The following is a 24,601-nucleotide window of genomic DNA, read 5'->3' on the forward strand; positions in this document are numbered from 1 at the left end:
GAAAAAGAAGATGTCAAAATAGAATCTGCACTTCTTCCAAGGAACACTGTTGAGCAAAATTTGAGACGACAAACGATATGAGACTGCTGTGGTTGCAAAAATAAATTGAGCACCTACAAGTAGGTTTACCAGGCAATTGGTAGTCAATTGTATCCACTTAAGGTACTTGTGCTAACATCATAGTACATTCAGAATGGTGACTTCCAATGAACTATCATTGAGCAATGTGCACATGCATGCATGACTGACAGCACACCAGTCCTGGTGATCAGTCGTTCAGAATTTAAATTTGTGAACAAGGTAAACCCTTATACAACAAGCATTCACTGTTTGATCTATCGACATGCTTCAGCACCAAAAATAATTTCACAGGAATTCAAAATGTACCTTAATGTCAAAATGGTACTAAGACAGTACTAAGAAGAAATACAACAAAATTAATGAATTACTCCACATAAAGTAATGCAAAGTTGGTGTATACAGAACAACACATTGTCAGTGGTGAGGAGGCGACTGGAGGGTATCACGGAGTTGTTGCTTTACCAAACATGAATGGAAAGGGGGGGGGGGGGATGAGGAAGATTATACTTATTTTAGCATATTATTCCTTAAAAAGAGTGTGCAGGTACTTTATCTGTTCTTTCTTTGGGTATTTATGGGAACTACCATCTTATTCACCATACAGACAGAGGCAAATACTGCCATCCTGATGAATGTGACTGAAGCTGCGAGTTAATTATGTGTGTGCATTTTATGTTACGTGTTCTTCAATCTTCCAGTTGCATATCCACTGCTATTAAAGCCCCAGCATTTGAAATATTAATAGAAAATACTGAATCAGTGAAGAAAAACTGTCTGACCAGAAGTTGGTGACAGCGATGTGCCGAGGGTTTATACAAAGTGAATAATTGCAGTGCCTCTTGTTGCAAAGCTCTGGGTACTTATCTGTACTTACAGTCTGAATTGTAAATAATTACTTATCTGTAAGGTAATTAAATACCTTAACCCTCAAAGAGTGACTATCATCAAAAGTGCTATTCTGCCAATGCAAAAAAGAATTGTTCTTGTAGAATGAAAAATTTCATGCAAAACAATAAGGACTCAAATAATTTAATAAGTTGAATGGTTTTTAAGCTTGTGACTTCATTTATTTAGTTCACATTATGCATTTTTTGAGTTGATTATTTATCTACACATATGTACATTGCAGATGGGCTTGCAATGTAACGTCTACAACTATGTAACATTTAAACCTATTACTGGTACAGATTAACCCTCTAATTGCATACCCTAAATTGAGCCAATTTTCTGGCAAGCATAACAAAATTCTTTTTCCTTTCTACATCATGGAACATTTCCTACCAATAGGTGGGAAAATTAAAAAAAACTTCTAATCCTTTTAGTTTACCCATAGTGTGGTGAAGAAATATTGAGAATGTCAAATTTTGAGAAACAATTTTCATTTTAAATACAGCAATTGCAATAGATTTTTCTTTATCACTAAGATCTTCCAAGTTTATATAAATTCTTAAAATTTTACATGGCATCAGTGGTTTTTACCATGGGGCATCATTCAATGGATGTTGATGCACCTGACTTGGTGCCTTTTTTTTTTTTTACTACAGTAGTTCCAGGAAAGGAAGCAAAGGCTTCTGAGATTTTTTCCAAATATGGCAAACGATCGCCAGGGATCTCTAGTGTTGAATGACATCCACATTGAATCTTTAAGACTTTTGAATATTATGAGGCACATTAAATGTCATACATGTGACAACTGGCTTTTAACTCTCAACAATTTATCACAGCTAACATTAACGGACTAAAACAGCCCCTTGTTTCATCCAAATTTTTAGTGAGAAATTGTCTGAGGACATTACTCATTTCACAGTTTATTTCCATACACTATATTACATCCATACAGATGTCATAACCACATTTACATCATTTGTATAAAAATCAAGCTATAATACAGTACTAAACCCAGAAAATCATAACTAAATTGACCAAGGGATTCAACATATGACAACAATTGAACTTTAAAGGTTAATAATAATCGGTTTTTGTCAACAAATCTCTCTGCTACAGAGAACCCGTGGATTTTTTAAATATATATATATATATATATATATATATATATATATATACAAGACTTTCCAAGTGCCCAAAACTATTATGACAGCCTGGTCAGAAGGTCTACTAGCTCAAAGCCGACTTCCATGCCACCTGCAACACAACCTCCAATGCCCACTCTCACCCACAGCCCTCATTGTTTGTTTGTCCTGCGAGTCTCAAGCCTTATCAACCAGGATATCTTCAAAGCGATCATGGATGCCAAATTCAAGATAATGTGTTGCAATTAGTATTGTTCTGAAAGAATTCAGGAACTTTCTAGCAAAAAACAGCTTAACAATTAAAAAATTAGCAAGGAGCCTGGAGTTTATCAGGAGCTAAGTAAATGTCGATAAAAGGTCATTGATGCCTTCATGGTCCATTAGAGGGCTTATCAAGCCACTCGAATTCCAAACTAAACCAAGGCCATTTGAGTAGACTGTCAACAATCTAAGAGACAATGCAACAATGCAGCATACACATTGATAGCATGGGGAGAGACTACAGGCAAAATTTTGTAATAAACCCAGCTCAAGGTAGAGTAGAGCTTCACACAAAATTTAGTTATCAAAACCATCCACAGAGAAGGTTCATAATGTTGAGAAAACAGCAAGTATGAGCAAGCCCAACATTATTGCCATGGAATAGAAAAACAGCAATGCAGAATAGCAAGAAATAAAAAGGAACAAGGGTCTACTGAAAAGATGATCTTTGTATTGCATGTTGAACATCAAAAACCTCTCCATACAAAAATTTAAAGAGGCCAAAAATGCTGCCAAGATTTCACATTTAGTCATCTGGAAACAAACATTATCTTCATCAGCAGAAGCCATAGTAGATAACAGCAGCATTGAATCCTACCTAACAAGTGCTTTATCAACTCCCAGCACTCGACCCTACACTTCAGTGTAGGGGCTATGTGCACACTCTGAGCCATTTTAATATCCCGCAGGTAAAAAAAAAAAAAATGCCATCGTCTGAGGTCCTCCACTCATACTACTATGTGAAGAAAAATTGACACAGTCCACAAGAAAGTTATAAAAAAATAATATAATGTAAGAAGAGACAGGACAACACTGAGCCACCCTATATTTAGCATCAATGGCTTAACGTCCTTGAGACCACCAAGTGTGTAAACAACCCAATATATTTATTTATTTATTTATTTTTTCTATATATATATATATGTACAAGAGTTCTTATATTCTTGTACAGCCACTAGCACGCTTAGCATTTCGGGCAAGTCCTTAATTCTGATTTCCCCCAGAATACGACCCGCCATTTCGTTTAACAACCAGGTACCCAGTCACTACTGGGTAAACAGAGGCTACAGCTAAGGATTGGCGCCAAATAAGTCTTCCCCGGCCAGGATATGAACCTAAGTCAAAGTGCTTGTGAAGCGCCAAGCGAATGTTTTACCACTACGCCATGACACACAATCACTTGCCAATCACACAACATCAGATCAAATGTTCAGCATATCTTTTCAAATTAAGTCAAATCAAGACTAACAGTTCCAATCTATCTTCCACACAGTCTACACTGTTTGTTTCCTTAACACACAAAAAAAAGGGGGGGTCCAGAAGTTGGCCTAGAGATATCTTATTAACTATAATAGGCCTCCTTCCTGTCCTTGATGACAAGAAACCATTATAAACTTTTTAACACAATATTGCCAATAGTTTAAGAAATTACTCATTGTAACCTCTTACAATATTAATATATATTTATTTCTTTATAAAAAGAATATCAACATTGTCCTCATAAACTTTTGGTAAATACACTGTGTATTATATTGCAACACAGGATTTTTACTTGTGTATTTAAATAAGCTAAAAAATATAATTATGTTAATGGTAAAAAACAAAAACAAAAAAGAACCCAAAATTATGGAAAATTTAGCTCACTCGGCACACCCACAGGGTCCCAATATTCAAATAAATGCTAGCATTCATTAATTTGAGTGTAAAGTTGGTCTGGTTTTAAAACATTCCAAATATAAACCCAATATTTTTATGATTCTTGCTAAAAAATTTAAAAAGTGTATATTGCAAAATTTGCCTCCCTCGATCCCACACATACAGCCCCACTCCTGTGTCAGTTAAGTCCACTATGGGCTAACCACAGCCCGTAAACAGACTGAATCTAAAACAACAACAACTTGATCCCATCACAATCGACTTGATAATGGTCCAAGACGGACCGAAACATCGTCGTCTCCATCTTCTGGTGTGTGGTTTGGTCATCATCATCACATCATCATATTATTATTATTAATTATTATTAGATATGGAAGACTACTAATGTCTGGATACTGCCTGGTCACTGCTTAAGAGTCTGTAGTAGATTATTTTAGGCAAAAACTATACTGTATTGTACTTTGACCTAATTTTGGAGAATTGCAGGAAAGAAAGTGATCATGCTCATAGGTGTTCGGTTATTAGGTCATATGGTACCTGGATAAAGAGGGCCAGTGTATATGATGATAATTAACTTATAGATGTTTATTAAATAAATACCTTGAAATTGAGCGTCGACTTATTCCCATCTTATCAAAATCATCTATTGCATGGGTTAAACGATGAATAGCTTGAACAACATCTGGATCAATAGCACCCGTTGCTGCTCCTTGCTGCCGCAAACCATCTTTCATTTGTAGTGCTTGTACAAACAATGTCTGAAAATTAAAACAAATGCTGTAACCCAACTTGATTTTATCAAAATTGTCATAAAATGAAAATCCTTGCTAAGAAAATAATGATGCTTAAAGAACTGAAGCAAAGGCAGATTGGAAAAAGAAATGTGTGTACTGTATATCAATATGGTTAATGTGACTTAATACAAGGAAGTCATCTCAGCAAGATAGCTTCAGGGAGCCACCAGAGGCTGTCCAAAAAACAAGCAGTAAAATATTCTATACATTGTCATAAACGGTATATACAGTGCTGTACCATACTTATCTAAAAACCATATCAACTACGAGAAAAGCTCACATGATGAGATCAACTGAAGTAAAAATGTGTGTTTACAAAATATTGCATGACAAAGATTTCAGTAGTAAAGCAGTATTGGACATATACATTAACTTCAAATAAAAAGATTTAGTAACCTACAATGTTGCAAATCCAATCTTTGTTTTGAAAATCTGCATGATCAATTTGCAGTATTTACCTTTCTTGCTCATATTCTCACTCACTTTGACTTTTCATCTTTATCTCCCTTTCCCAATTCTCCCACTTTCAAACCTTCAAATCAACCTACATGAAAGGCTTGCGTAATTCCATTGCCTAGAGCAGCAGAAGTCAGTACATGAGAAAAGCTGTGTTTTTCAGCCCAGCTCCGACCATCAGCTTCCGACACTTGACGGCCACCCGTCCCACCAGTGTCTGTTCTTGTGCCACACACTACAACTGCTAAATTCCACTCATTAGATCTGAAAAAAAAGTGAGGCAGTTATAAACCACTAAACTAGTATTACCAGTTAATATATTTAACCATCTCTCTACCTACATTAACATCCTATTTCCTCTAAGAGCTCCCATTCTCAGAGAGCTGGTTACATGTAGACACTCTCTTGCATACCTGCAAAAATGTTACTTAATAGGAGCCACTTGCAACATCTGAATGATTGTATTTAAAAACATAATAAAGGAAACTGCAGGTGTATTACTGGCCCCATGTGAGGCAGCTCCTATTTATACCCAACCAAATTCATTCATATATACAGTGGATAAGTCAAACCTTTACCTGAAACACTTCAGCAATACCACGTTTATTGTGTTACTCAGGACTTAATTTGATTCATAAATAAACACTATTCTCAAAACAATATTTACCCAGGTCTTTCCTGAATCTAAACTAATCTAATATGTAACTACTGTTTCATATTCTATTTTGTGTCAATGTATTTATCAATATCCCCCTTTGTTTATACCCTTTTGTCCATATGTTTACTTATGTCTTGTCACTCCTTACTCTGCCTTTCTAGACAGCAAATTAATCTTGCTTTACCTCTCTTCATAAGGAAGGTTTCTAATGCCTGGGATTAACTTTGTCATTGTTCAATGTATTCATTAAATAAATATTTAATATATAGTAAAATCTTCCAATGAAATTTAATTGTAATGAAATTAAGAGTACTGTAATATACTGTAATATACTGTAGCACATAACCTTTAGTTATTTTATTTATTACAAAAATGCTTTTCAGAAGCTTATAGGAAACCGAGGGGCTAAAAGATACCTAGTATTTATTTTATTCCTGGCTTTGGAATACACTGGAATCAAAGCTTGTATTTATAATTAACAAAAAAAGATTAACTCGGTACAAACCTTCATTTCAGCATGTAGACTGCGTAAACATCAGGTTCCCTCCATCGCCAAGCTGCTTGTCAAGGGTAATAGCTTTTAGGCACACATTTATAAACAAAATTATAAATCACATGCATTATAAAAGAAAGATACAAATTTAAAAGGCACACCTGCTCAAGTTTGTTCTACTACTTAACAAATGACAATGAAAGATTCAAAACAAAGCAAAAATTGTTGGGTTTATTAACTTTAGAATATAAAAGGCATCACAAGTAATTTACAGTAAACGTTCCAATGACTAAAGCACATCATCTGATCTCAGAATTTCCTAAAAACCACTTTCTTAACCATTATATTTGCTCTTTTATAATGAAACTGTTGAAATACACTGAGCACAGTTCAGGTAGAGCTTATCAGGGAATCAACCAAGGTATTAGGGAAGCTAGCAGAGATCACCCAGTTAAAATTGTATAATTTTTGATGGAATATACAAATATACTACTGATTAGAAAATATTTCCACTAAAAAAGGTTGTATTGTGGTAATGTTTACCCACACTTTCCTTTCAGAAGTACTGTAATTCAACTGCAAACTCTATTTGAAAGGTAAATAGTACTCTAACTTACACTTAAAAATGGAAAAGAAGGATACTGTACTTGATGATACCAGATTTACAAACCCAACACATGTTTTAGCTTAAAATATTATTCCACAACACACAGATCAAATTGCTTATCCAACAGCTCATATTAGTTTAAACAAAATTAGATGTAAAATATCTTGATTAATGAAGAAATTTAATAATCTAAACTAATAAATAACCGAACCCCGCACACATGAAATTACAGTACAGAGAAGTGAAAACGTTACAGCCCGTCCTGAACGCTCATCAAGTCAGAGCCAAGACGCACATGTGAGTTGGGTTATTTGTTTTTAGCCATGCTATACTGACTTATTCTCTGTAACCTAATCCGTTAGCAGGTACTGTACCAAAATTATGGGAAGAAAATTTGCACTTCTGGTCTATATGTTATATTAAAATCTTGCATGAACAATTTTAAGTACTGTATATTAATTACTAGAAATAATCTCTCTAACTTAAAACAGACTACATAAAATACTCTACTGTTAAAGGCAGGGAAAATAAAAACAAAGCACCAAAACATTTGTACAGTAATAAATACTTACGCTCCCAGATTATGTCTTAGTTCAGCCAGCCAGGCATCCAGAGCAATGAACGATGATCTGTCAGTCACATCGTACGTTAACATTATTCCTTGCATATCTCGATAGAATTCACATCTAACCTGCAAAACATAAGTAATATACTACATGAATTTTTTGTATTTTATTGTTGTAAAGTACAGTACAATAGTTTATAGGTCCTTACTGTGCAAGAGAAAGGTACATTGTCCCCGGTATGAGAACAATGGTTTGAAGATTATATTTTACCGTAACACATGCTAGTACAATATATCTTAAGTGTTCTGACTTATGATATTTTCATGCTAGAGGTCTCTGATTCTAAAGCTCTATAAACAATTTTGTATCAAATGAGAGATTTGTTCACTATATATTCAGCAATTAAGTTGAACTTGCAGTTCAAATGACCTTTATCTGTAACTAATTTACTGAATTGGAGAAATGCTTTGCAGCAGTTCATGTCAGTTATGGTAATATTAACAAAATAAACCCTTATTTTAGGAGTTTGCTTAATAATCGTGTTCATAATTATATCTTTTTGTACAAAGATAATACACTCCAGTACCTAATGTCTTGTTCACATTATATAAGGAGCTTAACAAGTCAATTAAATTAAAAAGTCTTTAACATTACAAATAAACTCCTTGATGCATGATATTTCCTCTATCACATCTTGAGATATAATTTGGGGGTTCATACTTCACTATCCATGTAATCTAAAATATGAGTTTCTGTGAATGTTCAAAACGGCTTTGCCTCTTTGAAGAAGCCTTTTATGAAAAGAACTTTCTATTCATTGCACATTTGTATTTTTTTTTAACAGGCTTAGATATACACAGCAGTGTGTTGCTACTCTATTCTATATGAAAGATTACAAAATTTAGATAAAAAAACAAGCCATAAGTTTATCCCCATCTCACAGGATGGTTAGTCATGCATGGAATCAGTAGAGAACATGAAGTGCAAGGCTGATCCATTAGTCTGCACTAGCAAAGTCTGGGTACAGCCCAAGAATATTCTCCAATATTCATGTGTGTTTGAAATACTGTAGTTACAGAGCTCAATGTATCTCATACCATTTGGTCTGAAATCATTCATAACAGTGCAATCACAGATATACTGCTGGAGAGTATGTCCTAGCCCTAGTTCACATAGTTTAGAATTGGAATGTTCACCATTGGGGATTCATTACCTGCAGCTACCTGCCATAAATAATCAGCATCCCAGCCTAATTCTGGCAATTACAATGTAACACTGCCAAGTTGATGTTTTGTGCTGTCCGTACATGTACTTCTAGGTTCTAAACACATCATAGCTCTTTATACTCGTGCTTTCTGGCCTTACAGTGTCATTGATGACAAATGAAGGTACACTCAATTATTTTGATTGGGATTTTTTCTGTAAGAATGTTACTGCACTCTCATTCCAAGATACACAAGGAAATTGCATTTATTTAATCTAGTACTAGTAGAAGTTTGCACTGGTAATAGTGGTGTAATAGTTGACTCTACTGAATGAATGGCCTTTAATTTGCATGTTCTAGTACCATTTATTCTTCCCCTTAATCATGCAGCCTTCACTTTCTTCAAAGTCTAAACAATATATGAGTACTCTCCATCCATGTTTAGAAGTTTTCCCTTTTTAAGGTTTCATGCCCCATGTGTTCTTGTCTAACTAAAGTATGTTCCTGGCAATACACAGAGCATTAGCTGATAAAAGTAAGAATAATGTACAGTACAGTATATACAAACCTCTTCAAACAGTGGGCTGCCAGACGTGTCAAAGAAGTGAACAGAGATTTTACGTCCATCAACATCAACAGTTGTTGAACCATAATCAATACCAACCGTTGGGATATATTTAGTAACAAAACGGTTTTCACAATATCTCTTTATTAGGCAGCTCTGAAAAATAATCAATGTTTGAAACAATTAATTAATAATTACATGTAAATACCCTACTAGTATTACAGTAGTACCTGAAGAACATGTAAATCAGAAATAAATGATTAGCTAAAACTTTAAACATACAGAAAATAAATGCTGCTTAGCTTGCTAGATATTCAATCTCAAAACTAATATTTTTTTACAAAATAAAATTGGAGATTTTACCTTGCCAACTCCAGGGTTGCCAAGACTCAGGATACGAATTCTTGATATATGCTTAGACCCATTACGACTGTCCATGACTGATAGTGTTTACATTAATATCTTCTACAATATGTATCTCCCAGAGTTCTTCTCAACCTGTGCAAAGAAAGATATACAATAAAGTACAGCACAGTATACACTCACAGCAACTTATCTAATTTTGTAAAATTTTCACTCTTAATTGAAATTCTGAAATTTACAAAAATCAAACATTGAATGCAATGAAATGTTTGGCCTGCAATCACCTCGAGCTAAGTAATGGTCCAGCCATGTCTTAGATGCACCAGGTATCTAAGACCAACCCTTGCATACTAGAAGATAAGACAAGAACTGGTGCTCTCATGATGTAAGGTGAGTTTCAGGATCAGAGATTAACCCAAAACCAAGAAAAATCCCACCAGATAACATAAGAGTAAGAAAACAAGCAGCTTCATACACAAAATTAGATACCCATATGAAATAAGGCAAAGGGTCATTACTGAAGGGTAAACACCTTAATAGTAACGCAGATGACTACCACGAAAACTGTACTCATGTACTCTGGCAATAATCATTTGCTTTGTTCACCTGGGGATGCCTAATTTCCTTTAAGCAATTTTTCCTATTTGTTGCATCAATAATTACTAATTGATTGATCTCTGATCTCCATGTAAACCTTTCCCTCAGACTAAGCAAGACTCTGGTCCTGGCTTCCAGAAGATATTGGATGGGCTTCAGAGGCCAGGTACCTGCTTAATATCTGCTTGATGGGGTTCTGGGAGTTCTTCTACTCCCCAAGCCTGGCCCGAGGCTAGGCTTGACTTGTGAGAGTTTGGTCCACCAGGTGTTGGGCTAAGGCTTCGTGGAACAAGAGCTAAACTCAAGTAGCTACTGTGGGGTCCTCCCTAAAAAGTATAGTGATCCAAAAAGTTATATGGAATAAATATCAATCAAAGTAAATTTAAAAAGATAAAAGATAAAAAGTAATACAAATTACAGATTTTGTATTAAGATTTCTTAAGAGTAGGCTAAAAATACAGTCCATTAGAGGTAAATCATCTTTGGGAATAATATCAGTTTTCCATACACATTTTGGTAGAAATGTGCATAATAAATAATACTCTATCCAAATATACCACTCATGCAAACACTTAATTTATTAAGTATGTACTGTAAATAAATATTTTCTCCTTTTATTATGCATTACAATATTATGAAATATTGTACAGTACATGCTGTATTCCTAACCTTTAAACTAGGTCTGGTTTAAACTAGGTAAACTGAAGGTCCTGGGGTTCAATTCATGCAACAGGATGAAGACATTTGGATAGGTTTCCTTTCCCCTGATGCCTCTGTCCACCTAGCAGTAAATACCCAAGAGTTAGGGAACTCAGTGCAGTTGATTTGCAGCATGTTGATCCTGGGTTCAATTACTAGGCAGGATAAGATGTTTGAGAATGATTACTTACATCTAATTCCTATATACACCTAGTATTAAATAGGCCCACAGAAGTTGGGCAACTCCTAAGGGTTGCACATCCTGGGGAAGTATATTTGTTGGTCTAGGAGAACCTTGAACATCCTAATAGGCTTCTCATCCATGGCAATGGGAACCGAGAAATATAAGGTTACGACACAGCGTACCGTCAAGTAATCATAGTCTGTCACGTGGTGGAAAAGCACTCGCCCAGCGCTTTGCGAGTGATTTTGGCCTGGTTTCGTATCCTGGCCGGGGAGAATTGACCGAGTGCCAATCCTTAACTGTAGCTTCTGTTTACCCAGCAGTGAATAGGTACCTGGTTGTTAACCTATATGGCAAGTCGTATTCTGGGGAAAAAATTTGGATTAAGGACCTGCCTGAAATGCAATGAGTGCTAGTGGCTGTACAAGAATGTAATTTTTTTTAATTATCAGGGGGAAAGTGCCAAGTCATTACTGACTATATAACTCTGGGAAGGGGTCAGGATAAGGATTTGGGATGGGACGGGGGGAAGGAATGGTGCCCAACCACTTGGATGGTCAGAGATTGAACGCCGACCTGCATGAAGTGAGACCATCTCTCTACCGTAAGAACTCTTGTATATATAAATAAAAACAAAATCACTTGAAGCCTGGCCCCAGTCTGGGCTTGAACCAGAATGGGGCCAGGTTTGACTTCCAGAACCCACTCTAGGTACACCTAAACTGACAATATTTCCCACACATTCTCCACCTCACACTGTCACCTAACTTACATCAACCCCCCCCCTCCCCCACACTTAGGGGCACTGGTAGCTGAGTGGACAGTGCGTGTGACTCGTAATCCTGTGACCCGTTGTCGATTCCTGGCGCCGGCGAGGAACAATGGGCAGAGTTTCTTTCACCCTGATGCCCCTGTTACCTAGCAGTAAATAGGTACCTGGAAGTTAGACAGCTGTTATGGGCTGCTTCCTGGGGGAGGGGTGTAAAAAAAATAGAAGTTAGTAACAGTTGATTGATTGACAGTCGAGAGGCGGGCCAAAAGAGCAGAACTCAACCCCTGCAAGCACAACTAGGTGAATACACTGTTATAAGGATCCCCTCCCCCCCCCCATGACCTATGTATCTCCTACACTGGATGCCAGACTCAACACAAGGATCTCCCACACACATATAAGGACACCCACACTCATATAAGGACCCTCCACACACTCATATAAGGACCCCCACACTCATATAAGGACCCCCACACACTCATATAAGGACCCCCACACACTCATATAAGGACACCCACACACTCATATAAGGACACCCACACACTCATATAAGGACCCCCACACACTCATATAAGGACCCCCACACACTCATATAAGGACACCCACACACTCATATAAGGACCCCCACACACTCATATAAGGACACCCACACACTCATATAAGGACCCCCACACACTCATATAAGGACCCCCACACACTCATATAAGGACCCCCACACACTCATATAAGGAACCCCCACACACTCAATAAGGACCCCACACACTCATATAAGGACCCCCACACACTCATATAAGGACCCCCACACACTCATGTAAGGACACCCACACACTCATATAAGGACCCCCACACACTCATATAAGGACCCCCACACACTCATGTAAGGACACCCACACACTCATATAAGGACACCCACACACTCATATAAGGACCCCCACACACTCATATAAGGACCCCCACACACTCATATAAGGACCTTCCCCACACGACACATGGGTCTCCCACACTGTGGCCTGACTCAATGTGCTGGGTATTTCCGACCACCCATTTCTAAGACACTCACCCACTCTTCGCTATATTCACCTCCACCGGTCTTCTCGCCGCCTCCTGCACACACCTAAACCTCCACCTCGACCAATAACCCCCTCGCCTGCCTCTCCTCAGGTGTATAGAGTGGTTGAGGACAGGACGCCGCTGAAGACAAGAGTTGTTCACCAGCTCAAAATATCTCGTTGGAGCCCTTGTTTACGCACTGAATTGGAGGCCGACCCGAGTACGGGATTCCAAAAATGTGCAACTATGGTGGAGGTGAGAAGCACTCGAAGCAAATTTTGTTTTAAAACATTTATATACGCTAATAATTGTTATCTATTTATGTCATAAGAAAGAAGGAAATATATTATTTATTTCAGAACCTTCATTATAAAAATATCTTATAATGCATATATTTTCGGTTTTCCTTAATTTTGATTTCTTCTTCCCACTGAACCCCATATAATAATTTAATAATTATTCCATATAATAATATGATACATCCATATAATAATATGGATGTTGATGTGTTTTTTAACAAGCTTGGGTACACACAGCGATGTGATACTTAAGGCAGCTAAAATTGCACGTGATAAGCCTGAAATTGAGTTGGATATGGGCATTCCAGTCTGCTGTAAAAGCCGCAATATTTCAGGAAATTAGGGAAGACAGAAGAGCAGTCACTGACACACCAAGTCAGTGAAGGCCAGAAAGTACGTGTATAAAGAGCTATTACATGTTTAGAACCGAGAATTATATGTACTGGCAGCAGGAAACATCCACTAAACAGTGTGACATTGTAATTGCCAGAATTAGTCTGGTATATCGATATTTGTGGCAGGTGGCTGCTGGAGGTAATGAATCTTCCGATGGTAAACATTCTAATTCTAAACTATATGAACAAGAGCTGGGACATACTCTCCAACACTATATCTGTGATTGCCCTGTTGTAAGTGACTTCAGACCAAATGGTGAGGTACTTTGAGCTCTATAATTACTTCAAACACTCAGGAATATTGGAAGATATTCTTCTGCTATACCCAGATTTTGCTAATGGAGACTAATAGATCAGTCTTACATTTCATGTCCTCTCCTGATTTTTATTCAGAGTTGGTTTGTTTTTATATTGAGGTTGGTATTTTCTCCCGATTCCATATATGACTAACCATTCTGTGAGATGGAAATTATTAGATGAATTTATAGCTAGTTTTTGAGTTCACACTGTAGTAATCTCATATAGAATAGGGTAGCAGCACATTGCCGTGTATACCTAAGCTTGTCACAAAAAAAAAAATGAAGACTGGACCTTGGAGTCAAATTCCACCACCCAATAAAAGTTGCACAACAGGTATGGGGCAGCAGCCAAAAAAGGCTAACCAAACCCTTGGAATAATCAAGCGTACCTTCGACTTCAAGGAAAAGAAGGTAGTGATTCAATTGTATAAAGTTTTAATAATAATAATTTATTTGGAAGAAGGTATAATGGGTTGTGAGATTACATAGGATTGGTATTTTTACATTCATACAAAGCCACTAATACTTATAGCGTTTCGGGCAGGTCCTTAATCTAACATATCAGGTAAGATGCTAATACTGATCACGGTCGTTATATGTACCTCATGTACCAAGAAGATCCTCGGCTCATTGTAGCAAGGTTTTTATATTAATAAATAACTACACTATAAGTTGACATAGTTGATTACACTGGTAAGAATATGTTTCTTAAGTACTAATATTGGGGAAGTGGGTAGTACAACAGTGAGTTTGAAGCACAAGGTAGGAAACTATGATGGTGAAATTAGGTACTTTTTTTATTTTACTTTTGAACAAGCCATAGTTTTGACATTTTTTAAATTCATCTGGGAGTGAGTTCCAAAGATTTCAAAGTTTCAAAGGTTCTCAGTCCTACATTGTAGGACTGAGAACAAGAGATATTTTTTTCACCCACAGGGTTATAAACCTCTAGAACCCCCTACCCGCCGAAACCATAAATGTTAAAACTCTGTTAACGTTTAAAGTACAGCTGGAAAAGATCATCAAGGTAAATGAAAGGACCTTCGACAAGCCCCCGGCTTCTTGTCCTCGTCGAGGCTACTAGTGTTAGCGGCCCTCAGGTAAACTCATGGTATAGTGACGAAGAGTGTGCGAATAATTTAATATAATAAGGTACACGTGGCGCAGTGGTAAAATACTCGCACGGTGCTTCGCGAGTGCTTTGGCTTGGGTTCGTATCCTGGCCGAGGAGGATTGACTAGGTTCCAATCCTTAACTGTAGCCTCTGTTCACCCAGCAGTGAATGGGTGGTACCGGGTCGTATTCCGGGGAAAAAATGGGATTGAAGGACCTACCCAAAACGTGCTAGTGGCACGTGCTATGTGCCCTAGTGGCTTTACAAGAATGTAAGAACTCTTGTATAAATAAAATAAAAAAATTAAATAAAATTTACCTCCCCCTTAACCCTACAACACGGCATCACAGAAAACGGCTCGAGAGCTCACGGGTCGTTTTCTTCAGTCGTGTTCTAAGAGGAACTGATTTATTTAACCCTTGTCTGGTGGCTGAGTTTTCTTGAGTTTACCTGAGGGCCACTATCTTTCTAGTGGCCTAGACAAGGACAGGAAGCCAGTGGCTTGTCGAAGGTTGTTCCATTTTGTAGAGATGAATTTTGAAATTCAGCAGCGTTTTGACATTTACGGCATTGCTGGTAGACGGGTCCAGGGGTTTATTTACCTGAATTTATCTCAGGCCACACTGTCTCTCTAGTGGCTTCGACGAGGACAGGAAGCCGGCGGGTTGTCAAAGGTCCTCCCATTTGTCCTAATGATTTGATCTAGTTTAAAATTTTGCAGAGTTTTGACATTTACGGCTTCGGCGGGTAAGCGATTACATGGGATTATATAACCCTGTGGGTGAAAAGATAAGTAGGAAAAAAAGATAGAGTAGTTTTCCTTCCGATGCTTCGAAAGTATAAGTAGTTTGGTTCAAATATTATGCACCCCGTACCTATCCTGTGGGCGGTAGGGAACCCCATACCCATCCCGTGGGTGGTAGGGAACCCCATACCCATCCCGTGGGTGGTGGTGGACCTCATATACCCATCCTGTTGTCGGTAGTGGACCCCATACCCAGCCTGTAGGTGGCAGTGGACCCCATATACCCATCCGGTTGGCGGTAGTGGACCCCATACCCAGCCTGTAGGCGGCAGTGGACCCCATACCCAGCCTGTGGGCGGTAGTGGAAAGGTTTATAGAGGAACACAATGCGCTCAGGGACTGAACCCCAACATTCATTTAGCTGACAAAGTTACAGTATTGCTAAGCTAGTCACATTATTTGCTGTATATTTGTATTATATCAACAACAGGTTCGACAGCGACGACAAATACAGTCTCTTGTCTAAGTAGCTCACAAATGCGATGAGCTTGTTTCATATTTGATTTGCATATTATGCACCACCCTAACAACAAGAATTTGATACAATTAGCATGACACGAGTCGCTAACCGTCGACCTCTACGGCTGCGGATTATGTAGTCAAGAAAACTAAACTTATGTACGGTTGACGAGGGGCTCTAAGCTACGAGGGCTCTGGTGGTCACTTGGCTGGGATGTGTCCTCTTAGGAAGATTGGCGTTCACAAACTGTACCTTGATTCCTGGTGTAACTACTAAGAACCAGGTGGGCAGGAAATGTTTCTTAATGAGTGATGACTCCGGCCCCTAGCGTGTATACACTAGGGGCCGGAGTCAGCAAGCTGTGACGCAACTACTTGCCACACATTTTCTTCTTGTCTCGTTCTTGACAGTTAATCCTGGATTCAATAAACAGTTTACGAACGCCGATCTCCCTGAGTACACCACAGATCATCCCACAGATCTTCCTAGAGTATAACAGATACCCTCAGAACACCACAGATCATCCCAGAGTACAGAAGATCCCCTCAGAACACCACAGATCATCCCAGAGTACAGAAGATCCCCTCAGAACACCACAGATCATCCCAGAGTACAGAAGATCCCCTCAGAACACCACACATCATCCTAGAGTACAGAAGATCCCCTCAGAACACCACACATCATCCTAGAGTACAACAGTTTCTCTGAGAACGCCAGGGATTATCCCGTAGTACAACGAATGAACCCTAGGTACTACAGATAATGTCATAATACTAGAAATCACCTCAGCGCACCGCAGAACAACCGGAGGATTTACTGTGACCACATTCATGGGTGAAAACACTTAGAATATAACGTAGCGGATTCCTTTTTCTTCTTTAATAATCAGAGTGCATTATGACGAGGTAAAAATAGTCTTCCATGGCTAAAAAGTCTCTGTCTGTCTCTCTTTCTCTCTCACTCACTCCGTCTGTTTCAGGTAGCAGTGGTGAGAATTATCTCAGTTTACTGACACCTTGGGAAACCCACAGTTTCCCTGCGTCTGCTGGTTGGAACTGTAGTACGATGATAAGATACAATAACTGGCTGGAATATTACTCTGGCTTGGGTCTGTCTACTAAGATTTGTTTGAGTTTTCCGCATATTACTTACTCATATAAAAGATTGTTGACATATACATTAAACTATGTAACTAGCTTAGCGAGAAAGTTTCTTGTTAAAAGTGAATGAATTTTGGGGTTCAGCTCCCAGGATGATTATGAGCGTCTCTTTCCTCTACCACTCACAGGATGGGTATGCGGGGCTTAATAAGTTAAGTAAACTAACTGTTGGTCTGACTGTGTCAGTGTGTGTGCTCACCTCATTGTGCTGATCCTGCTGGAAATTTAGTTCATTGTCCTGCTTCTGCTGGACAGGTTCCGCTGTCTATTGGGGCCTTGTTATATATGTATGTATATATATATATATATATATATATATATATATATATATATATATATATATATATATATATATATATATATATATATTATTAAATATGACCGAAAAAGTAAGATTAATAATTCTAACACGAATTTTCTCAATCTTTCGTACATTTCTTTTCACTGTTGGAGGTAATTCAAAAATCAATTCTCCAAAATTCATTTTTATTTCTAGTCTGACGCGACACGAGCGTGTTTCGTAAAACTTATTACATTTTCAAAGACTTTAGTTTACAAATACAAAACTGAATAGAACTTACGCATCTCCGATTTTGTTTATATCTACATTTGAGTGAGGTGGATGGGGTGAGGTGGCATTAATAGGGTATTAATTTCATCAACACAAGACAGAACAAGAGGTGGCATTAATAGGGTATTAATTTCATCAACACAAGACAGAACACGAAACAATGGGTATTGAAATGGAAGTGATTGTAGAAAGCCTATTGGTCCATATTTCTTGATGCTTCTATATTGGAGCGGAGTCTTGAGTCTACCCTACCCACCTCTACCCACCACAAGACTCCGCTCCAATATAGAAGCATCAAGAAATATGGACCAATAGGCTTTCTACAATCACTTCCATTTCAATACCCATTGTTTCGTGTTCTGTCTTGTGTTGATGAAATTAATACCCTATTAATGCCACCTCTTGTTCTGTCTTGTGTTGATGAAATTAATACCCTAATAATGCCACCTCACCCCATCCACCTCACTCAAATGTAGATATAAACAAAATCGGAGATGCGTCAGTTCTATTCAGTTGTGTATTTGTAAACTAAAGTCTTTGAAAATGTAATAAGTTTTACGAAACGCGCTCGTGTCGCGTCAGACTAGAAATAAAAATGAATTTTGGAGAATTGATTTTTGAATTACCTCCAACAGTGAAAAGAAATGTACGAAAGATTGAGAAAATTCGTGTTAGAATTATTAATCTTACTTTTTCGGTCATATTTAATAATATATGTCTACAGGAAAGACTGCTACCAAAATATACTAATATATATACTAATATATATATATATATATATATATATATATATATATATATATATATATATATATATATATATATATATATATATATATATATATATGGGTGTGTGTGCATATGTCGGTAATTAAGTGGTATATTCTTGTTAAGCCATTAACTTGCATAGCGTTCCGACACTGAAATAATTCTTTCTAATGTCTCTGGCTCATACAGCTATCTTGTTTCCATCTGTCACCTTTTTCTCGTTCGTGCACACACATGCTAAATTTTCTGTCCTTATTTGCCCTGTGCTATGAACCATCTGCAATTCTGAGTGCACTTGTAAGAAGCTCTCACAACTGTGTATGGACGTTACCACTCCTCGCTGGCACAATATATCGTCTTGAACCGCCGCACATGTGAAGCCTCGCACTTCTTTATGATAGGCTCAGCCAGGAAGATCACTCATAATAAGCATCATGAGCGTTCGGTTGTCACTTAGCTCTTGGCTGAGTGGACAGCGCTTCGGATTCGTAGTCCTGAGGTTCCGGGTTCGATCCCAGATGCAGGCGGAGACAAATGGGCAAAATGTTTCTTTCACCCTGATGCCACTGTTACTAGCAGTAAATAGGTACCTGGGAGTTAGGCAGCTGCTACGGGCTGCTTCCTGGGGATGTATAACAAAAAGGAGGCCTGGTCGAAGGACCGGGCCGCGGGGACGCTAAGCCCCGAAATCATCTCAAGATTGCCCCGAAAATCAACAAAATCATTCATATCCGTTAGTATGAGGTCGACGTGAACACGATAATTACCACAAGACACCAAACCCATTCTCACACAAACTGGATAGTTATCTAGATATTTGTGATGGTCTGAAAGCATATTACGGTTCCAATAATAGTCTACTTGTAAACTGGCAGGAGAATCTTTGTCCTAAACACAGAATAATCTTTGTTATAACTTTATTATATTCTAAATCGTTGGTTTAAAATATAAAAAGTTTATGCTTAACTCGTTTTTTTTAACGGTCTGAAGAATATGGGTGTCTGTAAAACAAATTCTAGGGGGCACTCAAATAATTTTTGAATTTTATATTTCACATGCTTGAAATAATACACCGTATTAACGTAACAAAATGTTATGAAACTTAACTTCCTCTTAACGTTACAAAGAAGTTAAGTTCCTAACCCAAGTACCTTAACCTAAAAAAATAGGTTAAGGTATTTTAACCTTAACCTAACCATGGATAGAGTGTAGATAATAGCACTAATTATGTAGTGATTTTTAAGTGATTATTTCCACGGAACCTCTTCCCTGAGGACAGGTGGCAAAATTAATTGGACACGGGTAGTGCTGATATTTAGCAGAGACCACTCCACACCCCTTGTGTGTCCCACCCACTTACTCCACACCCCTTGTGTGTCCCACCCTCTCACTCCACACCCTTGTGTGTCCCACCCTCTCACTCCACACCCCTGTGTGTCCCACCCACTCACTCCACACCCCTGTGTGTCCCACCCACTTACTCCACACCCCTGTGTGTCCCACCCACTCACTCCACACCCCTGTGTGTCCCACCCACTTACTCCACACCCCTTGTGTGTCCCACCCTCTCACTCCACACCCCTGTGTGTCCCACCCACTTACTCCACACCCCTGTGTGTCCCACCCACTTACTCCACACCCCTGTGTGTCCCACCCACTTACTCCACACCCCTGTGTGTCCCACCCACTTACTCCACACCCCTGTGTGTCCCACCCACTTACTCCACACCCCTGTGTGTCCCACCCACTTACTCCACACCCCTTGTGTGTCCCACCCTCTCACTCCACACCCCTGTGTGTCCCACCCACTTACTCCACACCCCTGTGTGTCCCACCCACTTACTCCACACCCCTGTGTCCCACCCACTTACTCCACACCCCTGTGTGTCCCACCCACTCACTCCACACCCCTGTGTGTCCCACCCACTTACTCCACACCCCTTGTGTGTCCCACCCTCTCACTCCACACCCCTGTGTGTCCCACCCACTTACTCCACACCCCTGTGTGTCCCACCCACTCACTCCACACCCCTGTGTGTCCCACCCACTTACTCCACACCCCTTGTGTGTCTCACCCTCTCACTCCACACCCCTGTGTGTCCCACCCACTTACTCCACACCCCTGTGTGTCCCACCCACTTACTCCACACTCCTGTGTGTCCCACCCACTTACTCCACACCCCTGTGTGTCCCACCCACTCACTCCACACCCCTGTGTGTCCCACCCACTTACTCCACACCCCTTGTGTGTCCCACCCTCTCACTCCACACCCCTGTGTGTCCCACCCACTTACTCCACACCCCTGTGTGTCCCACCCACTCACTCCACACCCCTGTGTGTCCCACCCACTTACTCCACACCCCTTGTGTGTCCCACCCTCTCACTCCACACCCCTGTGTGTCCCACCCACTTACTCCACACCCCTTGTGTGTCCCACCCTCTCACTCCACACCCCTGTGTGTCCCACCCACTTACTCCACACCCCTGTGTGTCCCACCCACTTACTCCACACCCCTGTGTGTCCCACCCACTCACTCCACACCCCTGTGTGTCCCACCCACTTACTCCACACCTCTGTGTGTCCCACCCACTTACTCCACACCCCTGTGTGTCCCACCCACTTACTCCACACCCCTGTGTGTCCCACCCACTTACTCCACACCCCTGTGTGTCCCACCCACTTACTCCACACCCCTGTGTGTCCCACCCACTTACTCCACACCCCTGTGTGTCCCACCCACTTACTCCACACCCCTGTGTGTCCCACCCACTTACTCCACACCCCTGTGTGTCCCACCCACTTACTCCACACCCCTGTGTGTCCCACCCACTTACTCCACACTCCTGTGTGTCCCACCCACTTACTCCACACCCCTGTGTGTCCCACCCACTTACTCCACACCCCTGTGTGTCCCACCCACTTACTCCACACCCCTGTGTGTCCCACCCTCTCACTCCACACCCCTTGTGTGTCCCACCCTCTCACTCCACACCCCTGTGTGTCCCACCCACTTACTCCACACCCCTGTGTGTCCCACCCACTTACTCCACACCCCTGTGTGTCCCACCCTCTCACTCCACACCCCTGTGTGTCCCACCCACTTACTCCACACCCCTGTGTGTCCCACCCACTTACTCCACACCCCTGTGTGTCCCACCCTCTCACTCCACACCCCTTGTGTGTCCCACCCTCTCACTCCACACCCCTGTGTGTCCCACCCACTTACTCCACACCCCTGTGTGTCCCACCCACTTACTCCACACCCCTGTGTGTCCCACCCTCTCACTCCACACCCCTGTGTGTCCCACCCACTTACTCCACACCCCTGTGTGTCCCACCCACTTACTCCACACCCCTGTGTGTCCCACCCACTTACTCCACACCCCTTGTGTGTCCCACCCTCTCACTCCACACCCCTGTGTGTCCCACCCACTTACTCCACACCCCTGTGTGTCCCACCCACTTACTCCACACCCCTGTGTGTCCCACCTTCTCACTCCACACCCCTGTGTGTCCCACCCACTTACTCCACACCCCTGTGTGTCCCACCCACTTACTCCACACCCCTGTGTGTCCCACCTTCTCCACACCCCTGTGTGTCCCACCCACTCACTCCACACCCCTGTGTGTCCCACCCACTCACTCCACACCCCTGTGTGTGTTACCTACACAATTCACTCCTTTCCTCCTCCACCTCCCTCCCCTCCCCCCCATGCCTCACTTCCTCTCCCCCCCCCCTCCCAGGCCCCAGTGAACACTGGAGGCTGCCGGTCACAACGCACCAGTAATGCTACCACAGAAAATGGGGAGTCGGTGACCCTCGACGAACCCTCCGTTTTCTTCGCGTTCCGACTAGAGGTTTTCCTTGTGGTTCTCACGAAAGGTGTACCTGTAGTTCCCACTGGAGGGGTTGGTGTAATTACCACTGGAGATTCACCCGTAGTTCCCACGTGAGCTGTATCTATATTTCCCACTGGAGGTGTTATGATTCCCACTGGGGGATCACCTGCCTCCCACCTGTGTTTCATATATTCAGAGTGTTTCCTGTGAATTTATGCTGGGCTTCTATTTCTCGAGAGGGACAAGATGATACCTGCTAGTATCCCTCCACTTGAGAGAACAAGGTAAACATTCAGCTCAGGCCCAGGTTTCCAGCGAGGGAAGTGGAAGACCGGGTTGAAGGGAGGGTGGTGAGAGAGATCCAGGCTGAAGTTCGCATTTCCGCGTTATTAGGGGGTTGGAACACTGGTTGGTCTTCCGGGAGGTCATCTTCCTCGGGCGTGTGGTGGGGGTCTTTGCTGGGGAGCGGCAGTAAAGCCCCCCACCACCCCCACCATCACCACCACCCCCACCATCACCACACCGCCCACAGTCATCCCCCCCCCCCCCCATCACCACACTCCGAAATAAAAACAAAACTATTCACGCGCGTTAAGCATATTCGAGCTCCCTGTCTTAGCAGCAGACCGAGCAAGTACAGTCAATCTGGAGGCAGCAAGTCCTGTGGTGGTGTGTCAGATGTTTTCTACGCCGCCTACACCAGCGTATAACTGCTCCCCCCCCCCCCCTCCACCTGTCAACTTCCTGCGGAAACTAAGCGCACTGATTAAGACGTATTTATGGCCTTTTTCCACAAGGTACAACCATCATGGGATTTCTCTCTTTTAAAGAGTTAGTTGTTAATGAATTCGTGAGAATGACTGCAAGTATACACACATTTACAGTATGCTAAATCAACATAACGTACTTCTTCAAATTGTTCAGGATTCTGTCTTTGGGGAATCGTGGAAATTATATAACTGGTGTTTCCAGAGTTTTGCTTAAGGTTGCAACATTCATTTGAGTTGTCAGATTTCAGCAATGTTAAAAATAGCCCGCCAGTGTTCCAAGGCTCCAAGAAAGATCTAAAGATCTATTTTAGTTGATAAAACAAAAAAATAAATGGTCACGTGCTCAGATGTTCTACTCATTTTTCAGCTGTGAAAATATAGTGATTCTGTGTTCCACTAGTATTTCTGCTTTCCATTGGTGTCTCAATGTTCCACAGATATGTGAGCTAAGCTGTTCCACAGATCGGCGAGTGTTCCATAAGTGTGTGGATGTTAAGTAGCTCCGTGAGTGTTTAATGACTTCGCGGTCACCCCCGCAGGTCCGCGAGTAACAGTTCCTGGTGGCATATAGTGGTAACACACTAGTCTCTCGCCGATCTGGTCTGGGTTCGAGTCCTGGCCAGGAAGGATTGACTGGGCGCCAGTTCTTAACTGTTTGCCCCTGTTCGCCCAATAGTAATTGGCGGGCTTTCACTTTTCCAGGGAAAACTAGTGGGTAAGAGCTTACCATGAGCTATGGAAGAGAAGGCTTGCCGCCCGCTAACAGGAGTCAGCAGTCGTCTGTTCCTGTACCATCCTGTATAAAAAAAAATAAAGTTTCAAAGTTTCAAGGGAGGTAAACAGATCGACATGTGTGTCAGTTCTCCAGTTTTACGGAGAGGTCACGACCTCTCCTTAGGGTGCAGTCGCACCTCCACAGATCTCCAGTATCAGCTATTGATACTGGTAATGGCTCCAAAGAGCCACCACTTACGGGCTATTCATGCCCGTGCCACCTTTTGGGTGGCTTAATCTTCATCAATCAATCCGGTTTTGTTCGACAGATCCGTTGGGAAAGCTACAGGTGTCTCGTCTACCGCAGT

General features: G+C 40.8%; 1 protein-coding gene across 6 annotated transcripts in view; it reads right to left on the bottom strand.

Annotated features, from left to right (window-relative positions):
* LOC123755316 (dnaJ homolog subfamily C member 27) overlaps window positions 1-24,601 on the bottom strand; it is a 128,271-nt gene that overhangs the window by 2,863 nt on the left and 100,807 nt on the right. For 3 of the 6 annotated variants that reach the window (XM_069327860.1, XM_069327861.1, XM_069327859.1), the window contains 5 exons: window positions 9,735-9,869; window positions 9,375-9,527; window positions 7,609-7,727; window positions 5,371-5,542; window positions 4,629-4,786 (listed from right to left, as the gene is read on the bottom strand). In XM_069327860.1, the coding sequence (XP_069183961.1) occupies window positions 4,629-4,786; window positions 5,371-5,542; window positions 7,609-7,727; window positions 9,375-9,527; window positions 9,735-9,809 (677 nt within the window). In that variant the 5' untranslated portion in view covers window positions 9,810-9,869. Of the gene's footprint in view, window positions 1-4,628; window positions 4,787-5,370; window positions 5,543-7,608; window positions 7,728-9,374; window positions 9,528-9,734; window positions 9,870-13,046; window positions 13,272-16,018; window positions 16,642-24,601 lie in introns of those variants that run through there. The other 3 variants (XM_069327862.1, XM_045737826.2, XM_045737825.2) reach the window with 3 other exon arrangements.

This window comes from Procambarus clarkii, chromosome 20 (assembly GCF_040958095.1).
Source record: "Procambarus clarkii isolate CNS0578487 chromosome 20, FALCON_Pclarkii_2.0, whole genome shotgun sequence".
Classification (NCBI taxonomy): domain Eukaryota; kingdom Metazoa; phylum Arthropoda; class Malacostraca; order Decapoda; family Cambaridae; genus Procambarus; species Procambarus clarkii.